The sequence below is a fragment of the Triturus cristatus genome, chromosome 3_1 (assembly GCF_964204655.1).
Source record: "Triturus cristatus chromosome 3_1, aTriCri1.1, whole genome shotgun sequence".
Taxonomy (NCBI): Eukaryota; Metazoa; Chordata; class Amphibia; order Caudata; family Salamandridae; genus Triturus; species Triturus cristatus.
The window spans coordinates 7,282,252-7,302,104 of NC_140583.1; the positions used below are offsets into that span (position 1 = coordinate 7,282,252).

At 49.2% G+C, this 19,853-nt stretch overlaps 1 protein-coding gene across 1 annotated transcript in view; it reads right to left on the bottom strand.

Annotated features, from left to right (window-relative positions):
- The window catches only part of NUP160 (nucleoporin 160), a 521,427-nt gene that overhangs the window by 130,438 nt on the left and 371,136 nt on the right, over positions 1–19,853 (bottom strand). Inside the window, exons 26-27 of the mRNA XM_085646519.1 lie at positions 8,993–9,089; positions 8,803–8,908 (exon numbers count right to left, since the gene is read on the bottom strand). Of these exons, the coding sequence (XP_085502645.1) occupies positions 8,803–8,908; positions 8,993–9,089 (203 nt within the window). The remainder of the gene's footprint in view (positions 1–8,802; positions 8,909–8,992; positions 9,090–19,853) is intronic.

Here is a 19,853-nt window from a genome sequence, read left to right on the forward strand (position 1 = left end):
ACCAATCTCGTGACTTCCAAAGACTTTCCAAGAGGAAAAACAAACTGCAAACATCCGGGCCCAACACCAGATGGCGATCTATGCAAAAGTGTGTAATCTGCAGCTCATATGCCTCGAACACTCATTTTCACAACAAACTCAGTTATTAAAACAAGCATTGGCAAAGCCAATAGGTCTCGGCAAGGCCTGAGCTATTGGCCTTGACAATGTGAATGTCTTTTAGCCATGTTGTCTAGTACCGCATCTGCTGTTCAGCATGGCTGAAAAAGTTACTGAAAACCCAAAATCACTGGATGCTGAGCCGACGCAGGGAATTTTCACCCCCCATGTTGAGTGTACCGTCCTGTCGCTCCTAAGAAAAAAAAGTGCTATGCTGGTGCCTTCCATGGCCGCATTGGAGCACTTTATTCAGTGACTTTCAGCTACGCTGAAGAGATTTGCTGCTAGACAACATGGCTAAAGAACATTCACATTGAAAAGGCCAATAGCTCGGCCATTGTCAAGATCTATTGTCTTTGCCAATGCTTGTCCGGTGTTGACAGGGTCTTGTTGAACAAATGTGGAAGTGATGGCGAGAAACAGTTGAGGAGCTTTGAAGTGAAGCAAGGATGTGGCATACCAGCCAAAGCTGCCGACCGGGAAACTAGGGAACCAGGTTTGAATCTTGGGTCGGCTGGACAATTTGTGATTCTGGGCAAATCACTTACGCTTCCCCCTGCCTACGAAAATGAATGTGTCATTGTGTAATATAACTGGTCAGCACTTACAGCGCTCCAAAAACGTCAGCTGGTGTTAGCACTATGGCAAGATGGAAGACAGAACAAGTGCTCCAATACCATCAGATCCGGCAAAAAAACACAGAAAAAACACAAACACAAAGCAGTGGCAACAAGGAATATAGTGGGGGGGCGAGTCAAGCAGTGAAGCAGAAGGGATGGGGAGATTGGCAAGCAACCACAGGAAAAAAAAAACCTTACTTGAAGCAGGATCAATGACAGCAAGTATTTGCAATGCAATAGGTCTCGCATTTAACAAGTTTGAGCTATTGACAATGTAAATAACAATGCTTTTTATTTATGTTTTTTTTGGAAACGACGTAAATGTACAATCAATATAACTGGAAGGCTGTGCTGACTTTGTGAGACTTGCGTGTTGCAGATCGCTGCATATCTCTTCAGTTAACCTTGTACAAACCGAGCCATCCTCGCCGTGAGGACTCATCTCTGTCTGTTATTTGATGCTTTGTTGTTTATCTTTGCAACCGTGAAGGTGGCAGATGCTGAACGAAGTAGCTAATATTTACCCTGCGTGCTTTGAAGGTAAAATGGGGCATTGTTGCGACTGCCTCCATCATCAAGGCATGGAGTATTGACTGTCCTACGTTGTGTGACTGATAACCGCTGGAGCTGCAGAAGGTGTCTATGGCTAGTCTGCAAGCGGACGGTTATTCCTAAGAAACCAACACAAAAAAGAAGGGATTGCTCAGTCCCATGAGCGGGCGGTTTGCTGCTTTGCACTACCACAAGGCACGCTCTCCAAGGCATACTGTCGGCCTATGTGGCTACTGTTCTGGTTGGTCTAAACTGCTTCTTGGTCGGTCCGGTGCCCTGTTTGTATCCTCGTCTTCAGATGTTGGCACATCCAGCCTGTCCACTGTCACACTCCCTTGACACCCATTTGCCTGGCTACGGGTGGGTATGGTCGGGTCTGGGCATAACTTACCTGGCCCTCACTCTACTCCATAGAAACAAATATGTGCCTTTGGGAAGTGTCACCAACTGGCACTGGGCATACAGAAGCCAGCAGTGCCTGCCTTTGGCCACGTGAACCTAAGATTATCTCTGATTAGGTATGGGAACTGATAATAGGCACCAGAAGCGTGGGAGCTTCTCCTAACAGGCACGTGAAGCTGGACAGACAAACGGGGATTGTGGTTGTGTGTGTGGTTGTGTGTGTGTGTGTGTGTGTGGTTGTGTGTGTGTGGGGTGTGTGTGGTTGTGTGTGTTTGGTTGTGTGTGTTTGGTTGTGTGTGTTTGGTTGTGTGTGTGGGGGGTGTGTGTGTGGGTTGTTGTGTGTGTGGGTGGTTGTGTGTGTGGGTGGTTGTGTGTGTGGGTGGTTGTGTGTGTGGGTGGGTGGGTGTGTGTGGGTGGTTGTGTGTGGGTGGTTGTGTGTTTGTGGGTGGTTGTGTGTTTGTGGGTGGTTGTGTGTTTGTGGGTGGTTGTGTGTTTGTGGGTGGTTGTGTGTTTGTGGGTGGTTGTGTGTTTGTGGGTGGTTGTGTGTTTGTGGGTGGTTGTGTGTTTGTGGGTGGTTGTGTGTTTGTGGGTGTGTGGTTGGGTGTGGTTGTGTGATTATACATCACATAATTACACTGTACTCAATACAACATAAATACACTCAACATACCACTCAGTACTACATAATTGCACATCACATAATTACTCTCTACTTAATGCAAGATAAATACACTCCACACAATACCACTCTGTGCCACATAACACCACAACACATAATTACACTGTACTCAATGCAACATAAATACACACCTTTCACTCAAGCTCGTGCTATATAAAAAAACAAAAAAAGAACAATTGCAATGCAATAGGTCTCACATTACTGAATCTTTGAGCTGCTATTGGTGTTGCATTATTATTAGCAATGCCAACAGCTCAAACTTTAATAATGCGAGACCTATTGCATTGAAAATGCTTGTTAACTTATGTCAGTAAATAAGCACTTAGTTTAGAATTATGTTAATGTTTGTATTTAATAATAAAATGAAAAACCAAATTAAATTGTGTTATTTACGAGCCTCAGATGCCAAGTCCTGTAGGAAAGCAACCAATAGAAATTAAAAACAATCTGTGTATCTGCAGCCTGCACTCGGGGGTCAACAGGAGAAGAGATGGGTGTGTGCCGGAATCGGCTCACGTTTTTACCAGTAACCAATGGGAGTCAGCATACAGTGAGCCGATCCGAGCCTGTGCAGCCGTGTTGCCACCCCCACCCCAGCTTCCTTCTCTAGATGCTAATCAGGATAAAAAAATGATTGAAAGTAAAAAAATAAAAAACAACGATTTGGGTGAGTTGTGCTCAAGATGACGTGCGGCTGTCAATTGGAAAAAAAACCAAAGGGTTGGGCAAGTGAGCACGGCTCATGTTTTTACCAGCAACCAATGGGAGTTAACCTACAGTCCGAGAATCCGAGCCTGTGCTGCAGCCATGTCGCCACCCCCACGCCCCACTTCCTTCTCTAGACGCGAATCAGGATTTATAAAAATTGAACGGCTGGCATGATTGAAAGTTTAAAAAAATTGAACTATTTGAAAAGTGCAAGGTGACATACCAGTATTTTATGAAACGAGTAGAAGCGACCGAAACATAAGTCGCCGCACAGCGCATTGCCTTTCACCACACTTACTGTGTGCTAAATGAGTGAGTAGCAGAGTCCGTTCTTCAATCCCCAGTAGGGCAGGCTGAGTAATTCACACACAGGGCTGCGTTTCCAGTGGCACTCGAGAAAGGAAATAAGGTGCAATGGCCTCCAGGCCTCGCTCCTAATTAACTAAATAAACCAAGCGCGGCGGCTAAAGTCAGCGGACCGCGCTCCAAATTAAATAAATAAACAAGAGCGAGGACCGCACTGCAAATAACAAAACAAGCTGTCGCCATTGCGCGAATGAGGAAAAGAGTGCTCACAGAGTAACTGAAGAAGACTATATAACGCCACAAGTAAAACAAGTGAAAGTCAAAGAGCGCCATGCGGGTGTTGTAGGAACGCTGTGAGCGTTCACATCGGCGTGGCCTGCGGCTCGTGCCCAGTGGCGGCGCCTACGGAGTTCGCCGTACTTGAATAAGTGTTGCGCGGTTTGTGCGAACCAGGGAGGAGGCCGCCAAAGCGCCCAAAACAACAAAAAAACAAGCCCCTGCACACCATGCTGCACGGCCGAGGAGCCTGCCTGCCCGAGAAGAGCTACCGGGAGGCGCCACACTGCTCCGTCTCAGTGCACTGAAGCAAAGCGCCTCACCAGGCTGTGAGTTTGAGAGACGCAACACTGCTAAACACAGAACCATGTGCAGTACCCAACTTTCTAGCGCAGTGCGAGCTTAAATTTCATGCGCAGGGTGTGACGTCACTGCCGTGCGATAAACAGAGAAGGGGCGAGGCAGTGCAGTGTCATTACCGTGTGTTTAAACACGGTTTGTATTCCCTGTGTGCCAGTGTCTCACCATGCATTAAAAAAAACTGAAATTGCATGAGGCTTGCGAGGACGGAAGGGGGACAGGAGATGTGCACACCGCGTGGCTGTACGTGCGCGTACACAGGCTCCAATCGCACTGCGCGTGCCCATCTCCTGTCCCACTTCCGAAGAAAGTCAGCAACAACAGATCTCGCTGGCGACAGCGCTTTCGCGCTGCGTTCGCCAGGCAAGACTTAAAAGGTGGTCATGGTCTTCAACACCAGTTTGTCTAGTAAAACTGTGGTGTTGGGCAGCTGCAGAGAGCCTGGCGCTCACTCGTGCAGCGACGACACCAAGCAGATGTCCCCTGGCTCAAAGAGGAATACACGTTAGGAACGTCAGGACCAAATTAAGACCCCACTGTTGCATCAAACGGTTTGGAAGGGAAATTGTGTGTCAAACCCTTTAATAAACAGAATTCCAACAGGAGGTTTAAAGAAGGAAGGTTGGTCCAATAAACGCAGACAGGGCTTACAGCCTTTGATAGTGCCCACTGCACAACCATGCTGGGCTACAACAAACAAACAAACATCCAACAGTTTGGCTTCTGAGAGGTCTGTTTTGAGAAGACCACAACTTTGTCCCAGCACCCTACATAGAGTGATTTTGTAGAGGGACACCTGGCTGCGGAGTGACCTCCACAACCTCCGGAGGAAGCCTGGCTGCCGTCAATTAACGCAGCTCTAGCTCTGCTCCTGGAGAGGTTGGTGCGCAGGCTCGATACAGAACACTCCCCATGCTCGTACCCTGAGATTCTGGACAGTCCAAAGCCACGAGGAGGACCAGGCTACAAGACCGTCCTGATCTTCAAACCCGCCAGGAGAGGCCGCAGCAGAAAGGCACACAGGAGCCTCATGTTCCACTCGGACCTGAATACGTTTTTGGGAACTCAAAACAGTGGGGATAAGATCCAGCCAAAGATACCTGCACCGTATGAAGATGTCCTACGCCACCTCTGGATGTAACCACCATTTGTGATTCGACAAACATTGCCGGCTGAGTTCACCCGCCCTGCCGTTTAAAGATCCTACAAGGTCTTTCACTTGATGCTCCAGCCAACTCAAAAGGCACAGAGACTCTTGCTTCAGAGCCCAGGAGCCCACTCCGCCCTGCTTTTTGCAATACCACATGGTGATGATATTGTCTGTGTGAACCTGCACTGACGTTCCCTTTATGGATCCCAGGAAGGCCTTCAATGCCAGAAGCACGGCCAGCAACGGCAACATATTTATGTGGAGCTGGGTTTTTGCCAGAGTCCCTTGATCTCCCCTTTTCCCAAATACCCTCCCCAGCCCAGCAGGGACTCATCTGTCACCAGAGTCCGCTCTATGTTTATAAGGGAGAGGAGTCTGGCGCTGGTCAGGTTGCGGTCTAGCAGCCACCACTGCAGATGTTGTGTAGTCTCTCCTGAAACCTGGATGATATCTGACAGGGTTTCTTGGTGCTTAAGCTACTGAGAATTCAGATCCCTTTGTGGAGCACACATATGCCACTTGGTGAAGTGCACGCACAAGCAGGATGCATGAGGCCAGCAGGCAAGGAAGACTCAGCTGTTCTCACCAAGTTCCAGGACCAAGGCTGATCATTAGGATCATAACCCAAATGTCCAGGACTCGCTGCTCTGGGGCAAAGGCCCAGAAATGCACAGTGTGCAGAAGAGCTCCTATCAAAGGAAGTCTCAGAAAAGGAGCCAGGTGAGACTTCGGCTCGTTGATCAAGAACCCCAAAGACGTCAGAGGTTCCCCATCATTTGGAGGTGGTCTACCACTGACTGGTGAGCTCACCTTCAACGAGTGGTCAAGGTAGGAGGAAACTATTATCCACAACTTCAGATCTTGGAAGAAGTGAGTGTACCACCACCATCACTAAGCAGTGCCTATACGCCAGCACTCTGGAGGAGTCTCAAGGGTTAGAGCTGCTAAAGAAACTGCTGGGCAAGGAAGGAAAGGCTCAAGGCAGGGACTGTGGCCCCGCTTCCTTTGCAGTGTTCAAGGGCAGAATCAGCCTTTTTGCCACAGAGACAGGACTCAACAAAAGGCATCCATTGGAGACGCCTGCATGTCCCCAGGGAAGCGAGTAGATCGTATGAACTAGTGCCCACCACAAATAGTCAATAGTATTCAGTCCTGCCCTAATGACCTTCTGCTGCATCCTGTTGGTCCTGATGGGTTTAAGCCAAAGAGGATTGAAACTCCACCAGGACCACTGGCAAGATCTCACGCCATGGCCCAAAGGGAATGCATTTAACAGCCTATTAGGGGGGCTGCACGGACGGACCTAAATGTCAAGGTGGCGGTAGAGAAGGTGCTTTTTGAATGCCTCAATACTTTGACTTAATGTCTAGAGAGGTCATGAGGACTTTGCTAGTGGGAGCTTGGACCGCCAAACTGTCAGGAGTCCGGTGCGGTGTGACTCATGGGCACCCGAGTGTTCACTGGTGGGCAAGAGCATGGCTTCGCCCAAGCGCCCTACAGGAGTCAGTCAGGGAATCATGAAGTGGAAGTAAGGGCTCAGATGAGGTTGGGCTTCAACTGAAGGGAGAGGTTGGTACAGGACCTCAGCTGCATGTCTAATCACTACGGCAAATGATGCACTCTCCTTCAATGTGTGTACAACCAAACATATGTCACGAGAGGTACCCAGAACAGTGTCCTCCTGCAAGTTCATATAGATAGCAATCATCATGGTGTGGGGGTAACTCATCCCTACCATCGTTATCAGGTTAAACAGAATCCAAGCTCAAAGGTTGAACCTCAGACGAAGGCCGTGCGGAAACTAAGTGTTTTGCCTGCATCAGAGCGAACGGAGACCAGGTGCACAGTGAGTGAAGTCAAGGCGTGACCTTGGTCGAAGCCGACTCAGTTTGAGGTTGAACATTGGAATCAGCAGACACATGACCTCTAGTGACGACCGCGCTGGTGCAAATCTTTGAGCCATGATAGAAGTCGGCACTGGACCCCAAGGAGGGTGCTAGGGGCTCAGATGGCACCAAGGACAGACCTGCGGCGGTAACTCGACTGGAGGCTTCTGCATGTCCTTGGGGCCCAAACGCTAATCTCCACTAGAGAGGGGGATGCTGCGTCACAGCCAAAGCGGAGGACTTTGGAACTGGAGAAGACAATTTGAGTCCAGTGTCGACTTAGCCTGCGAGTAAGCAGATCACTTAATCTCCCGCTGCCTTAAAAATAAATAAAATAAAGAAATCTTGCGCAATATAAATGGTGCTCATGTAAATATATCCAATACCCTTGGGCTGAGTTTGTGCCCTTTTAAAAAATAAAGAAAACAAGAAAGAAAAGCGCATGAGAGGAAACCGGAAAAGTGGCAAATATGTGCAGCACGACCTCCTTAAAAGCCTTGAGCTGCTGCGGCGTGGCGGAGGGAGCAGTGGGACGAGCTGTGGGATGAGCTGTGGAACTGGGATCTGGAGCAAGACCAATTGGCACCTTGCGGCACTCCGGACTACTCTTTGGACAGAGAGAAGCGGAATGGGCTCAAGTCTTGCTTCGACTTCCTAGGCTTCGTCTTACCAGATGACCTCGACTGCGAAGTGGAGCCATCACAGGTGCGGGAGCAAGTCTGAGCCCTTGACTTGGGAGGGGGACTTACAAGAGCTAAGAGGCTTCTTTTGATGAACAGGGACATACACCTACGCTTCACAGTCCCAGATCACCTTCAAGTGCATGAGGGCAAATTCTTTGCACGACTTGGAGTTGTAGACAGAGCAACCTTGTGCGAGTCCGTCACAAGCATGTACTTCTGTCAGTCACAGCATGGTTTGAAAGCTGTAGTATTTAATGGGGAGATGGGTCCCTTGTACACTAGAAAAGATTTTAGAAGGAATTCGACAGGCAAAAAAAGTAGTGGAGCTCCGGAACCACATTCGAAGGCGTGGAAAGAAAGGAATTGACATCGGTGCGCAGGGGTGGCCCCGATACTTAGGTCAGCTCCATCACTTCCGGGGCAGAATGAGGTCAATCCAGAGCTGTAAGACGCCACCCAACGCAGGAGCACTGCTGTGAACACATCCAGATCCAGTATGGTGAAGTATTCATCGGAAAAGGGAAAAACAGAGTGAAGCAATATCAAAGAACAGACATTAAAGCAAGAACCTAAAGAAATGAAAGCACTAGTGGTTTCCATCCAAAGCGCTAGTATCACTGTTGATCGACTAGGTTAGTCATTAAAATGTAGACCATGATCCTCAACACTGGCACATTTTATAGATTTGCATGCGGTCTGCATATCCCCTGCATGTCAAGGTGAGAATCCTCCAGTGAGTACTCGTGTAATAGGTAATGTCAGAGCCAGCTGCACTCACCTTTACCCTCATCTGTCCCTTTCTAGAATGCTTCCGTTGCTGCAACTCTGCAGCATGTATAACAAAGTATCCCACATGCAAGAGTCAAAAACTCAACATGGAAACATTTGAATCTATTAAGATACCACTGCTAGAGAGTCACACTTAGAGGGTAGTAAAGTATTCCTGTCCAGCATTGGGTAGTTTATAGTTTGATGCAATTTGGACAAAACACCAAGTTACTCACCAGGAGCACACACTTACCTTTGCGATAGTTGTGTCTGTAGATGTGGAAAGCGTACAACAGTTCGTAGTAGTTGTGTGTCATTAGGTCCACTGTCCGAGCTCGAGATTCAATTATTCCAACCACCTGAGACAAACGAACGAGGTTCAGACTTTGCAAACTGGAATGTTCCAACAGAGACAGACTAAGTGGCACCTTGCCAACTCTTACCTCATTGTGTAGGTTTAGAAAAGGAAACTCTACCAGATCCTGCAGCTGAGAGCGTTCACACAGAACCACCACCAACTGCCGCAAGCAATCCTGCTGCCTGTTGAAGACACAAAATATCCCTTAATTAATGTAGAGAAAAATCTGACTGCCAAAGACAAGCAAAATACTCTTCAGCGTTCCCACAGTGTGCTCCCTTAACGCACAACTCTTACTGACACTAGCTTACTTCAATAACAGTCTTTCTGGTAGAGACCAACTAGCCACAGATTCCTGGCATCGGACTGGTTCTGATAACATTTCAGGAATACCTCTGCATGCCAGTAGGTGGCACCATACAGTTCCAGTTCAAAAATAACATGCAGAAACTATTTAGGTGCCGCATGCGCAGACGTCTGTTGCTCTAGCGTGCCCGTGCCCAGACACAGAGCTCCAAAAGCAAACTGATGTGTGCAGGGTGCAGATGCCTAAACTTGGGATCTTGCAGTGCATAGGGTCCAACAACCAAATGGGGAGGATCAGTGAAGAATCTGACTAGAGTCTCTACCGGAAAGAGTGTTACCAAAGGTTAAGTAACTTGTTCTTCTGATCGAGACCTCTAGCCGCAGATTCCTCACCTTTTGAGTAGATACCAAAGCAGAATCTATTTAGAGGTCGGTCTGAGGGGACTGAAACCAGAAAGCCCCGCAGGACTGAGAGGGCAAAGTGTCCGAATGGTGGTCTTTTCCCTTAGAGGGGTTAGACAGAGCATAAAACACTGGCAGGGTGATAAGCCGACCGTCAAAAAACAGGGCCACAACTTTTGGCAGGAAGGATACACGTGCCGCAAAAACAGTTCATCAGGAAAAATGGTGGTATCAGTGGGTTGACATATTGTAAGAAAGTGGGTTTGTGTTGCAGTAACCGCTTCTTTTTTTACCTAATAGCTGATGCACTTTTCCTTGTTGTGCCCTGGGCTCCTGCCAATCAGGTGCCCAGGGCCTGTGTTCCTTCCCTAAAACCTGCCTAACAGACAAAACCCAAATTGGCAAACCCTGGCCACATGTCAGCCCCTGGTAAATGGTACCCTAGGTACCCAGGGCCTTGTGACCAGGGTAGGCCTCTAAGGGCTGCAGCACTCATTGTGCCACCCTTAGGGGCCCTGTACCCTTATACACACACACTGCCTTTGCAGGCGGAGTGTCTGGGTGCAGGACAAAATGAAGAGTCGACATGGCACACATCCCTGTGTGTCATGCCCAACACCCACACTGCCAAGGCATATGTCAGTCACTCCTCTGGCTGGGTGCCTTATGCCAGTGGTGTGGGCACAGAGGCAGGAGCCCTGTGCCCCTACAGTACCCAGGTCCATTCCTGGGTCCTGTAAGTGCAGCGCTGCCATTTAAAAGAACATGGTGCTGGGAGCTTGTCAAACACGAACTCCACAGCACCATAATGGCAGCACTGAAGACTGAGAAGTTTGGTTTCGAACTGCTCAGCACATTAAACCTACACTGATGCCAGTGTGGGAATTAATGTACCAAGCACCACAGAGGGCATCTTAGAGAGGCCCCCTGAAACCTAACCTACAATCCACGTCTGTTCTGAGGCTGCCACACAGCAGACATGTTGCTGGACCCTTGGGTAGGAGAACCCCTGCTCTCCTGGGCCTGCAACAATGCACATCCTAGGCGAGGTGCTAAATCTCCTCCCCCAGGATGGGCAGGGGGAAGCTTCAAAGGCATGCCGCCTCTGTGAGCTTCCCCAGGCCACTGCAACCCCTCACTCTGGTGGGAAGCTTGGCCGGAAACCCCAAATAAGGACAGGGGATGTGCCAGCTGGCCAACCCCACCCCTCAGGTGGGGGAGGCGAAGTGAAGCACATCCCTGGGCTCTCGCCATCTTGAAGATGGGAAGCCCTACCCAATCAGGACTAGGCTACTGCCCCCCTCCCACAGGAGAGAGGCAGGATAGGGGGTGTACCCACCCCAGGACAGGGACCCATTGGTCCCTGCCCTTCACCTACCTGTAACGCCCCTAAATCTAGTATTTAGGGGCACCCTGAACCTTCCTTCCCCAGATTCCGAAATACAAAGAAGAGCAAGACGAAAGAAGACCTGCCCTGCAGCTGCTAAAAAGAGGAAGACACCAACTGCTTTGGCCCCAGCCCTACCGGCCTGTCGACCCTCGAACCTGCTCCTGCTCCAACCCGGCATCTTTTGTGGCCAGCAACCTCACAAACCCCGGAGGACCTGGCTACCTTTTGGCTCTAAGCCCCTGGGACTCCCATGAGTAGAGGCTCTACTCGAAACCTATCTCTAACCCCTGGCAGAACCGCGAACCCAGCACACTCTGCACCACCTGCCGGAGTGAACAAAGACCACGAGGACGACCCCACGGCGACTGTGACCCCGAGTCCGGCACCCAAGAACCTCCCTCGACCCTCCTGAAGAAGCCTGCAGCCTCAGAACAAGGTGTCCCCCCTACCGCGATCAACAGAGGGTAAGATTTCCCGACACCAAAAGGCACCCCTGCACGCGCCGCCCCGCGGCCCCCTATGCCCACTCCCGATGTACCTACCTATACTCCAACTACCCAACTTACCTCTCGAAGTGGTGGTGGCACCTGAAGAATCCTTGTCCCCGAGCTTGCAGCCTTTTTCTAAACCGGAGATTTCCCATTGAACTCAATTGAGCGCCCGAAGTCTCAAAAGCAACCTGCACCCAGCCGCCCAAGTGGCCCTGGCAGTGCAACCTCTACACCTATCTACTTCCCCACTTGCCCTGAGTAAGTGACCAGGATCCCAGCTCCCCCAGCCGCGTGGCTTGCCAGTCAGCAGCCACCAACCAAGGCCCCCCTATCCCTCATAGGATAACATTGGGCCTAACTCTCTCAGCACCCGGCCGCCCTAGTGTCGCTGAGGGTGAACTATCTGTACCTACCTGACCCTGGGGGACCCCTGAGTCTATGCCCAGAACCTCAACTCTGCCAGTCGAGTACTTACCTTTAAACCGATAACTCTATTTTCCTCACAGGGTGACATTGACTGGCTTTTTCCTGAAATTCCTTCTATGTGTGGACTTTTCAAATCTTAAAATATTCCCCAAAAATCAGCCGAGTAACGAAAATACTCACCTGCTCTTAGGTGAGCTCCCAGTGCTGGATCTTGGTGCCCAGCACTGACTCTGAGAAATACTTACAACTGTACTTACCAGTAACCCAATTTTCTCCCATAGGAAATAATTGACTGTTTTTCTGTGAAATTTCTTCTGTCAATTTCTGCAATCTTTAAATATTCTTTAAAAATCGTATAATATCTGAAAATGTAATTACTTACCTGTTTTGGATAAAGGTCCCAGTACTGAGTCTAGGCACCCAGTACTGGATTACAAAAGTAACGAGAACATACTGTACCTGCAACTTGAATTTCCTTCCATAGGGAATCATTGACTGTTTTCTCTAAGTGTCAACTTTTGAAATAGCAAAATATTGTCTAAAAATCATCACAGTAATTAAGTCGACTTTCATCACTTGATTCTAAGTACTGACCCAGGACTGAATCTAGGATCCAGTCCTGGAATTCCAAAAGTAATCCTAAACGTAATCTGTTGCAAATAACTTGAAACTTCCATTGAATTCAATGCATTATTGTGTTTAAAATTGCAACCACTTGTAACGGTTTACAAAAGTCAATTGCATATTGCAAAAGTATTTATATAAAGCATCTCATTCAGAGAAGGAATATGCTACTTACCAGTATGCATCTGTTCTTGGCATGTAGAGCTGCAGATCTATACACTGTGCATAGATCGCCCTCTGGTGTTGGGCCCGGATGTTTGCAGTTTGTTTTTCTTCTTGGACAATGTTTGGAAGTCACAAGTTCGGTGACTCCTCCTTCGGTCCGTACTGCGCATGGGCTTCGGCTCCATCCTCAGATTGTTTTTTCCGCCATTGGGCTCGGATGTAATATTTTGTGCTCCGGCTACAAACCTTTCCAGTTCGACCTTCGACGAAAAATCCTCGTCCGTCGAGATTCTTCAGACAAAATCTTCTTTATCTCTCTCTTCGGCACTTCCTCGATTCCAGGCATCGGCAGCAGCCTTCGGGCCTATCTAGACTCCGATCTCGGCTGATGGAAAGGACTCCCTTTAAGAAGTGCCCAAAATGTGGGTCTAAATTTCCCCACACCGATCTACATCAGGTGTGCAACCTCTGCCTCTCTCCCGAACACGAGACTGCCCCGCTTGCAAGTCTTTTCGATCGAAAAAGACTATTCGGGATCGGCGAGCTCGACGCACCATGGCGCACTCATCGACCTCGGCTCCACCTGACATCTTCGGAGAAGACATCGGAGCTTCGGGACAGCAGCACACCGAACAGGAAGACGACCTCGTCAGCGCTTCCGAGGCAGACGACTCCGACGTGGAGGAGATCACACCGGCGCAGAGGGTCGTGAGTACTCTACCCCCTCCCACTCCCGCGCACATACCGAAAGAGACTCCGGTTACACCTTCGCCTCCGGGCCTAGGCAAAACCAAACATACCGCTTCCATCACCCCACCTTCGGGCCCGGTGAAGAGGCATCATAAGTCTCCCGGCGGCTCGGGCTCGAGCCAGCCTACTAGCGGCGCCGAAAAACACCCTTCGGCACCGAAGAAAACCACACCAAGCTCCGTTCCGAAGCCATCGGTGTCGAAACCTGGCCTATCGGTGCCGACCAAACATAAATCCCTCGGCACCGACGCTCCCGTGCCGAAGCCAGCCTCTGCACCAAACAAAAAATCGGAGGCCCCGAAAAAGCATGGCACAGATAAACCAAAGAAGCCGTCGGCCCCGAAAACATCGCCCCCGACGGATGAATCGGTGCCGGAGGAGCTATTCACGCCAGATCCTCGACAAAAGACTTTAACAAAGGATCCAAAGACTGGACATTTGACTTTGTCTTCAAAGAAAAGACTTTTAGAGAAGCCAGCTCCTCCTCCACCGCCAAAACGGAAGGACTCTGCCACATCCCCCTTCAGAGTTCCCTCCCCACCACCTCCACTCCCTCCATCTCCGCCCCCACCTTCTCCACCCTCATCCGGCGATCTATGCACAGTGTATAATCTGCAGCTCATATGCCTCGAACAGTATATTTTAATACCTATTGTTGGTTCTAAAACAAAGCATATATTTTTTATATATAAATCATTGGCCTAGAGTTCAGTTCTTGAGTGTGTGAGACCATTTGCTGGCTGAGTGTGTACAACAAATGCTTTACACTGTCCTCTGATACTGCCTTACTGCTCGACCAAGCTACCACTTTAGAGAGTAAGGTTATATCTAACTTTAGCCTCTGCCAAACCCTTGGGGACTGTGGACTCCGTACACCCTGTACCTATTAAGGAACAGTATATACAGAGCCACTTTTTCACACATATGGAGGCTGGAGCTCACTCAAATGCCACACCACTGTTATGGTCATGAGAAACAGTCTTGAGGGTGAGAAGCATCATAGGGTACCTGCGAAGTGGCTCAAAGGAAGTGCACATCGGAAATGTGAGGACTAAAGTGTGAGCGAGTGCCCTCTTTCTTGCATGGTTGCCCCCACCTTTTGCTAATCTGCTGATGTGCTTTGACTGAGTGCCCTGGGCTCCTGCCAATCAGGTACCCAGGGCCTATGTTTACCCTAAAACTGTATTGAAACCTAAAGCCAATTGGCACCACAGGACCCAGACACTTAATGTCCTGTACCATTACACTCGCACACTGCCTTTTCAAGTTGCGTGTCTTGGTGCAGGACAAAGTGAAGAGTCGACATGGCACACATCCCCGTGTGCCATGCCTACAACTCACTGCCCTGGCATAGATTAGCTACTCCTCTAGCTGGGTGCACTATACCAGTGGTGAGGGTACGGGTGCATGAGCCCTGTACCCCTAAAGTGTCTAAGTCCATTCTTAGACATTGTAAGTGCAGTGCTGCCATTTAAGAGTATATGGTGCTGGGAGCTTGTCAAACACGAACTCCACAGCACCATAATGGCAGCACTGAAGACTGAGAAGTTTGGTATCAAACTGCTCAGCACATTAAATCCACACTGATGCCAGTGTGGGATTTAATGTACCAAGCACCACAGAGGGCATCTTAGAGAGGCCCCCTGAAACCTAAACCTACAATCCACGTCTGTTCTGAGGCTGCCTAGGCTGCCACACAGCAGACATGTTGCTGGACCCCTGGGTAGGTGAGCCCCTGCTCTCCTGGGTCTGCAACAATGCACATCCTGGGCGAGGTGCTAAATCTCCACCCCCAGGATGGGCAGGGGGAAGCTTCAAAGGCATGCCGCCTCTGTGAGCTTCCCCAGGCCCCTGCAACCCCCCCACTCTGGCGAGAAGCTTTGGCCGGAAACCCCAAATAAGGACTGTACGTGCAGTGCTGCCATTTAAGAGTATATGCTGCTGGGAGCTCGTCAAACACGAACTCCACAGCACCATGATGGCAACACTGAAAACTGAGAAGTTTGGTATCAAACATCTCAGCACATTGAACCCACACAGGTGTCAGTGTGAGATTTATTGAAAGATGCACAGTTCTTGGGTGATTTTGACCAAAGATCACAACTCTGCCCCAGACATTACAAAGGAATGCATAATGATGTCCCTGAAAGGAAACTCGCACGTATCCAAATATATATTTATTTTCAGTACAGTAGCTGAGAAATGACTTCTTAATGGGAATCCTGCCGCCCCTCATGGTGGTCTACTGGGTTGTTTTCCGCGTCCCATGGGGCGGATGTAAGAAACTGGCTCTATATATACTGCACCAAAGTGAGGTACAGTATGTATTGAGTCCAAGGGTCTCCAGAGATCTGGCAGAGGTTAAAGTTAGATAGAACCTTACTCTCTAAAGTGGTAGCTTGGTCGAGCAGTAAGGCAGTATCAGAGGACAGTGTAAAGCATTTGTTGTACACACTCAGTCAGCAAATGGTCTCACACACCCAAGAACTGAACTCTAGGCCAATTGTGTTTGTATAAAAATATACTGTTTAATTTTTAGAACCAAGCAGGCCTGGCACAGGTGAGCATAAAAGACTTTTCAGTAATAAGTTACTGGATATGGACAGTTTGAAAATGCAATAGGAATTGTGCTTGGTTTGATTTACCGGGGAGCAGTAGTACGCAACACTTAGCAAAGGCAGTACATTGGAATGAATAGGCTTTTTCAGTAAATTACAGGTGAATTACTTTTTACGTTACTTTTCTAACTCAGTGCTGTATACCTAGATTCAGCACTGGGACATTTCCTAGAAACAGGTAAGTAATTACGTTTTGGTTATTCACATGATTTTTAAAGCATATTTTTAGATTTTAAGACTCCACACTTACAAACTTTTTAGAGAAAAAGTGTCAATGTTATCCTAAGGAGGGAAAACAGGTTAACGGTTCTCAGGTGAGCAATCAGCTGTGAGAGTTAAGGTTCTGGGGTTAGACTCAGGGGTCTCCCAGGGTCAGTGATGCACTGTTGTTGCACCATCAGCGGCACTAGGGCAGCCGGGTGCAGGGTGTTGAGGCCCAATGTTTTCCAATAGGGGTTAGGGGTCCTCTGTTGGTGGCTGCTGGCAAGCAGGCCACTGGGTCGTGGGAGCAAAGCTCCTAGGGTTAAGTTCAGGGCAAGTTGGGGACCAAAGTAGCACCAAAGGGGAACCCTCGGTGGCATTAGGGCGGCCGGGTGCAGGGTGCGGTTTTGAGTTTGGGTGCCCTATTTTTAAATGGAGAACCTCCGGCACAAAGAAACACTGCAGGATCGGGGACGAGGATCTTCTGGGTGCGACCACCACTTCGAGGGGTAAGTTGGGATGTCGTGAGTTGGTTAGGCACCGTTGGTTTGGGCACACAAGGCCGTGGGGCGTCGGGTGCAGGGGTGCCTTTGGACTTCGGATTTTCTTACTTGCTCTGGTCGCGGAAGGGGGGATCCTCTGGATTGAGGCTGCAGGCGTCGTCTGAAGGCTTGAGGTAGGTCAGGGGTCGCCGGTTCTCGGGTCAGGATCGTTGGGGGACCTCTTTGTGGTTTTTGTCCACTCAAGGTCGGGCTGGGTTCGGCGGGTGCAGAGTGGGCTGAATTCACGGTCTCTGGCTGACACCAGAAGCTGCAGTTTAAACATGTCTGCGGTTCACGGGAGCAACAGTCTGGGAAGTGAAGGCGGGCAGGTCCTCCAGGTTTTGTGAGGTTGCTGGACACGCCAGGATTTCGCAGGAGCAGGTTCGAGGGGTGTAGGAAAGTGGCTCTGTATATACTGTTCCTTAATAGGTACAGGGTGTACAGAGTCCACAGTCCCCAAGGGTTTGGCAGAGGCTAAGGTTAGATATAACCTTACTCTCTAAAGTGGTAGCTTGGTCGAGCAGTAGGGCAGTGTCAGAGGACAGTGTAAAGCATTTGTTGTACACACTCAGTCAGCAAATGGTCTCACACACTCAAGAACTGAACTCTAGGCCAATGGTTTATATAAAAAAAATATATGCTTGTTTTATTTTAGAACCAACAATCGGTATCAAAATATACTTTCTCAGAATGAGATGCTTTGGTTAAATACTTTTCAGTAGGCAATAGTCTTCTGAATGCAGCAGTTACTGTTTGTTGCAATTGGCAACAGAATTCAAACACAATAATACATTGAGCGCAATGGGAAATTCTAAGTAAATGCAATTGATTACTTTTCTAACTACAGGACTGGATCCTAGATTCAGTCCTGGAACAGTTGCTTGAAACAGGTGAGTAAATACGTTTTAGTTACTGTTGTGATTTTTAAGCAATATTTTGGTATTTTAAAAGTTGACACTTAGAAACTTTTCTCTAATAAAATCACCAATGTTATCCTATGGGAGGAAATTCACTCAGCAGGTAAGTGGGGTTATTGTTACTTTTTCTAGCTCAGTGTTGGATCCTGGATCCAGCCCTAGTGTGCCACCTGTAAGCAGTTGAGAGACTGCGTTTAGGTTATACAGGCGATTTTTAACGAATATTTGTACGTTTGCAAAATCAACACTTAGAAACTTTTTCAGCAAAAACCAGGCTATGTTATCCTATGGAAGTAAATTCAAGTTGCAGGTAAAGTATGTTCTCGTTAATTTTGTAATCCAGGGCTGGGCTCCTAGGTTCAGCACTGGGGCATCTATCTAAAACAGGTAAGTAATTACGTTTTCACAGTTGGTATGATTTTTAAAGAATATTTGTAGTTTGCAAAAATCGACACTTGGAAGAAATGTTACAGAAAAACAGTCAATGGTTTTCTATGGAAGAAAATTTGAGTTAGCGGTAAGTACGGCTGTAAATACTTTTCAGGATCAGTGCTGGGCAGCAAGATCCAGCACTAGGATCTCTCCTGATAGCAGGTGAGTATTTTCGATCTCTTTACTCAGTTGATTTTAGGTGAATATTTTAAAGTTTAGAAACTCCACATTTCCAAGTGAAACCAGTCAATGTTACCCTATGGAAGAAAATTGGGTTATCAGCTTTTGGGTAAGTACTCGACTGGCAGAGTTAAGGTCCTGGGCACAGACTCAGGGGTCTCCCAGGATCAGGTAAGTACAATTATTACACTCTCAGCGGCACAGGGGCAGCCGGGTGCAGAGAGAGTTAGGCCCAATGTTATCCTATGGGAGGCATGGGGGCCTTGGTTGGTAGCTGCTGACTAGCAGGCCACGCAGCTGTGGGAGCTGGGCTCCTGGTCACTTGCTCAGGGCAAATGGGGAAGTAGGTTAAAGTAGAAGTTGCACTGCCAGGGCCACTCGGGCGGCTGGGTGCATGGTGCTTTTGAGCCTTCGGGTGCTCAATGGATTTCATTGGAGAAGCTCAAGAACGAGCAAAGGCTGCAAGCTCGAGGCCAAAGATTCTTCAGGTGCCACCACCACTTCGGGAGGTAAGTTGGGTAGTTTGGGGATAGGTAGGTACCCAGGAGTCGGGCACAGAGGGCCACAGGGCGCCGGGTGCAGAGGTGCCTTTTGGTGTCGGGAAATCTTACCCTTTGTTGATCGCGGTTGGGGGGTTCCTGGTTTTGAGGCTGCAGGCATTGTCAGGAGCATCGAGGTGGGTCCTTGGGTGCTGGATTCTGGGTCACAGTCGCCGGGAGGACGTCCTCGTGGTCTTTGTCCACTCCAGCACCGTCCAGGCTTGGCGGGTGCAGAGTGTGCCGGGTTCGCGGTTCCTGGCTGCTGCGAGGTCCTCCGGTGTTTGTGAGGTTGCTGGCCATGGGAGATGCCGGGTTTGAGCAGGAGCAGGTTTGAGGGTAGACAGGCAGGTAGGGCTGGGGCCAAAGCAGTTGGTGTCTTCCTCTTGTTAGCAGCTGCACGGCAGGTCTTCTTGCTTCTTGATCTTCTTTGCTATTTCGGAATCTGGATCTAAGGAAGGAAGGTTCAGGGTGCCCCTAAATACTACATTTAGGGGCGTTACAGGTAGGTGAAGGGCAGGGACCAATGGGTCGCTGTCCTGGGGTGGGTACACCCCCTATCCTGCCACTCCTGTGGGAGGGGGGCAGTAGCCTAGTCCTGATTGGGCAGGGTTTCCCATCTTCAAGATGATGAGAGCTCGGAGTGGGCTTCACATCGCCTCCCCCACCTGAGGGGTGGGGCTGGCAGAGGCTGGCACACCTCCTATACTGGCTTTTTTTTCCCGCCAGTCTTCCCGCTGAATTTGAGGGAAGACAGGAAGGGGCCTGCTCCAGATTGCAGGAGAGGCTGGGGGCCGCATTACAAAGGCTGCCAGGCCTTTGAAGCTCCCCTGCCACAGATGGCTCTTCCTGGCCTGGGGGAGGTGTGAACACCTCCGCCCAGGAAAGGCTTTGTTTCTGGGCTCAGGGAGCGAAGGCTCCCACTCTAGGGGTCCAGAAACATGTGTCGTGGTGGCAGGCTGGTGT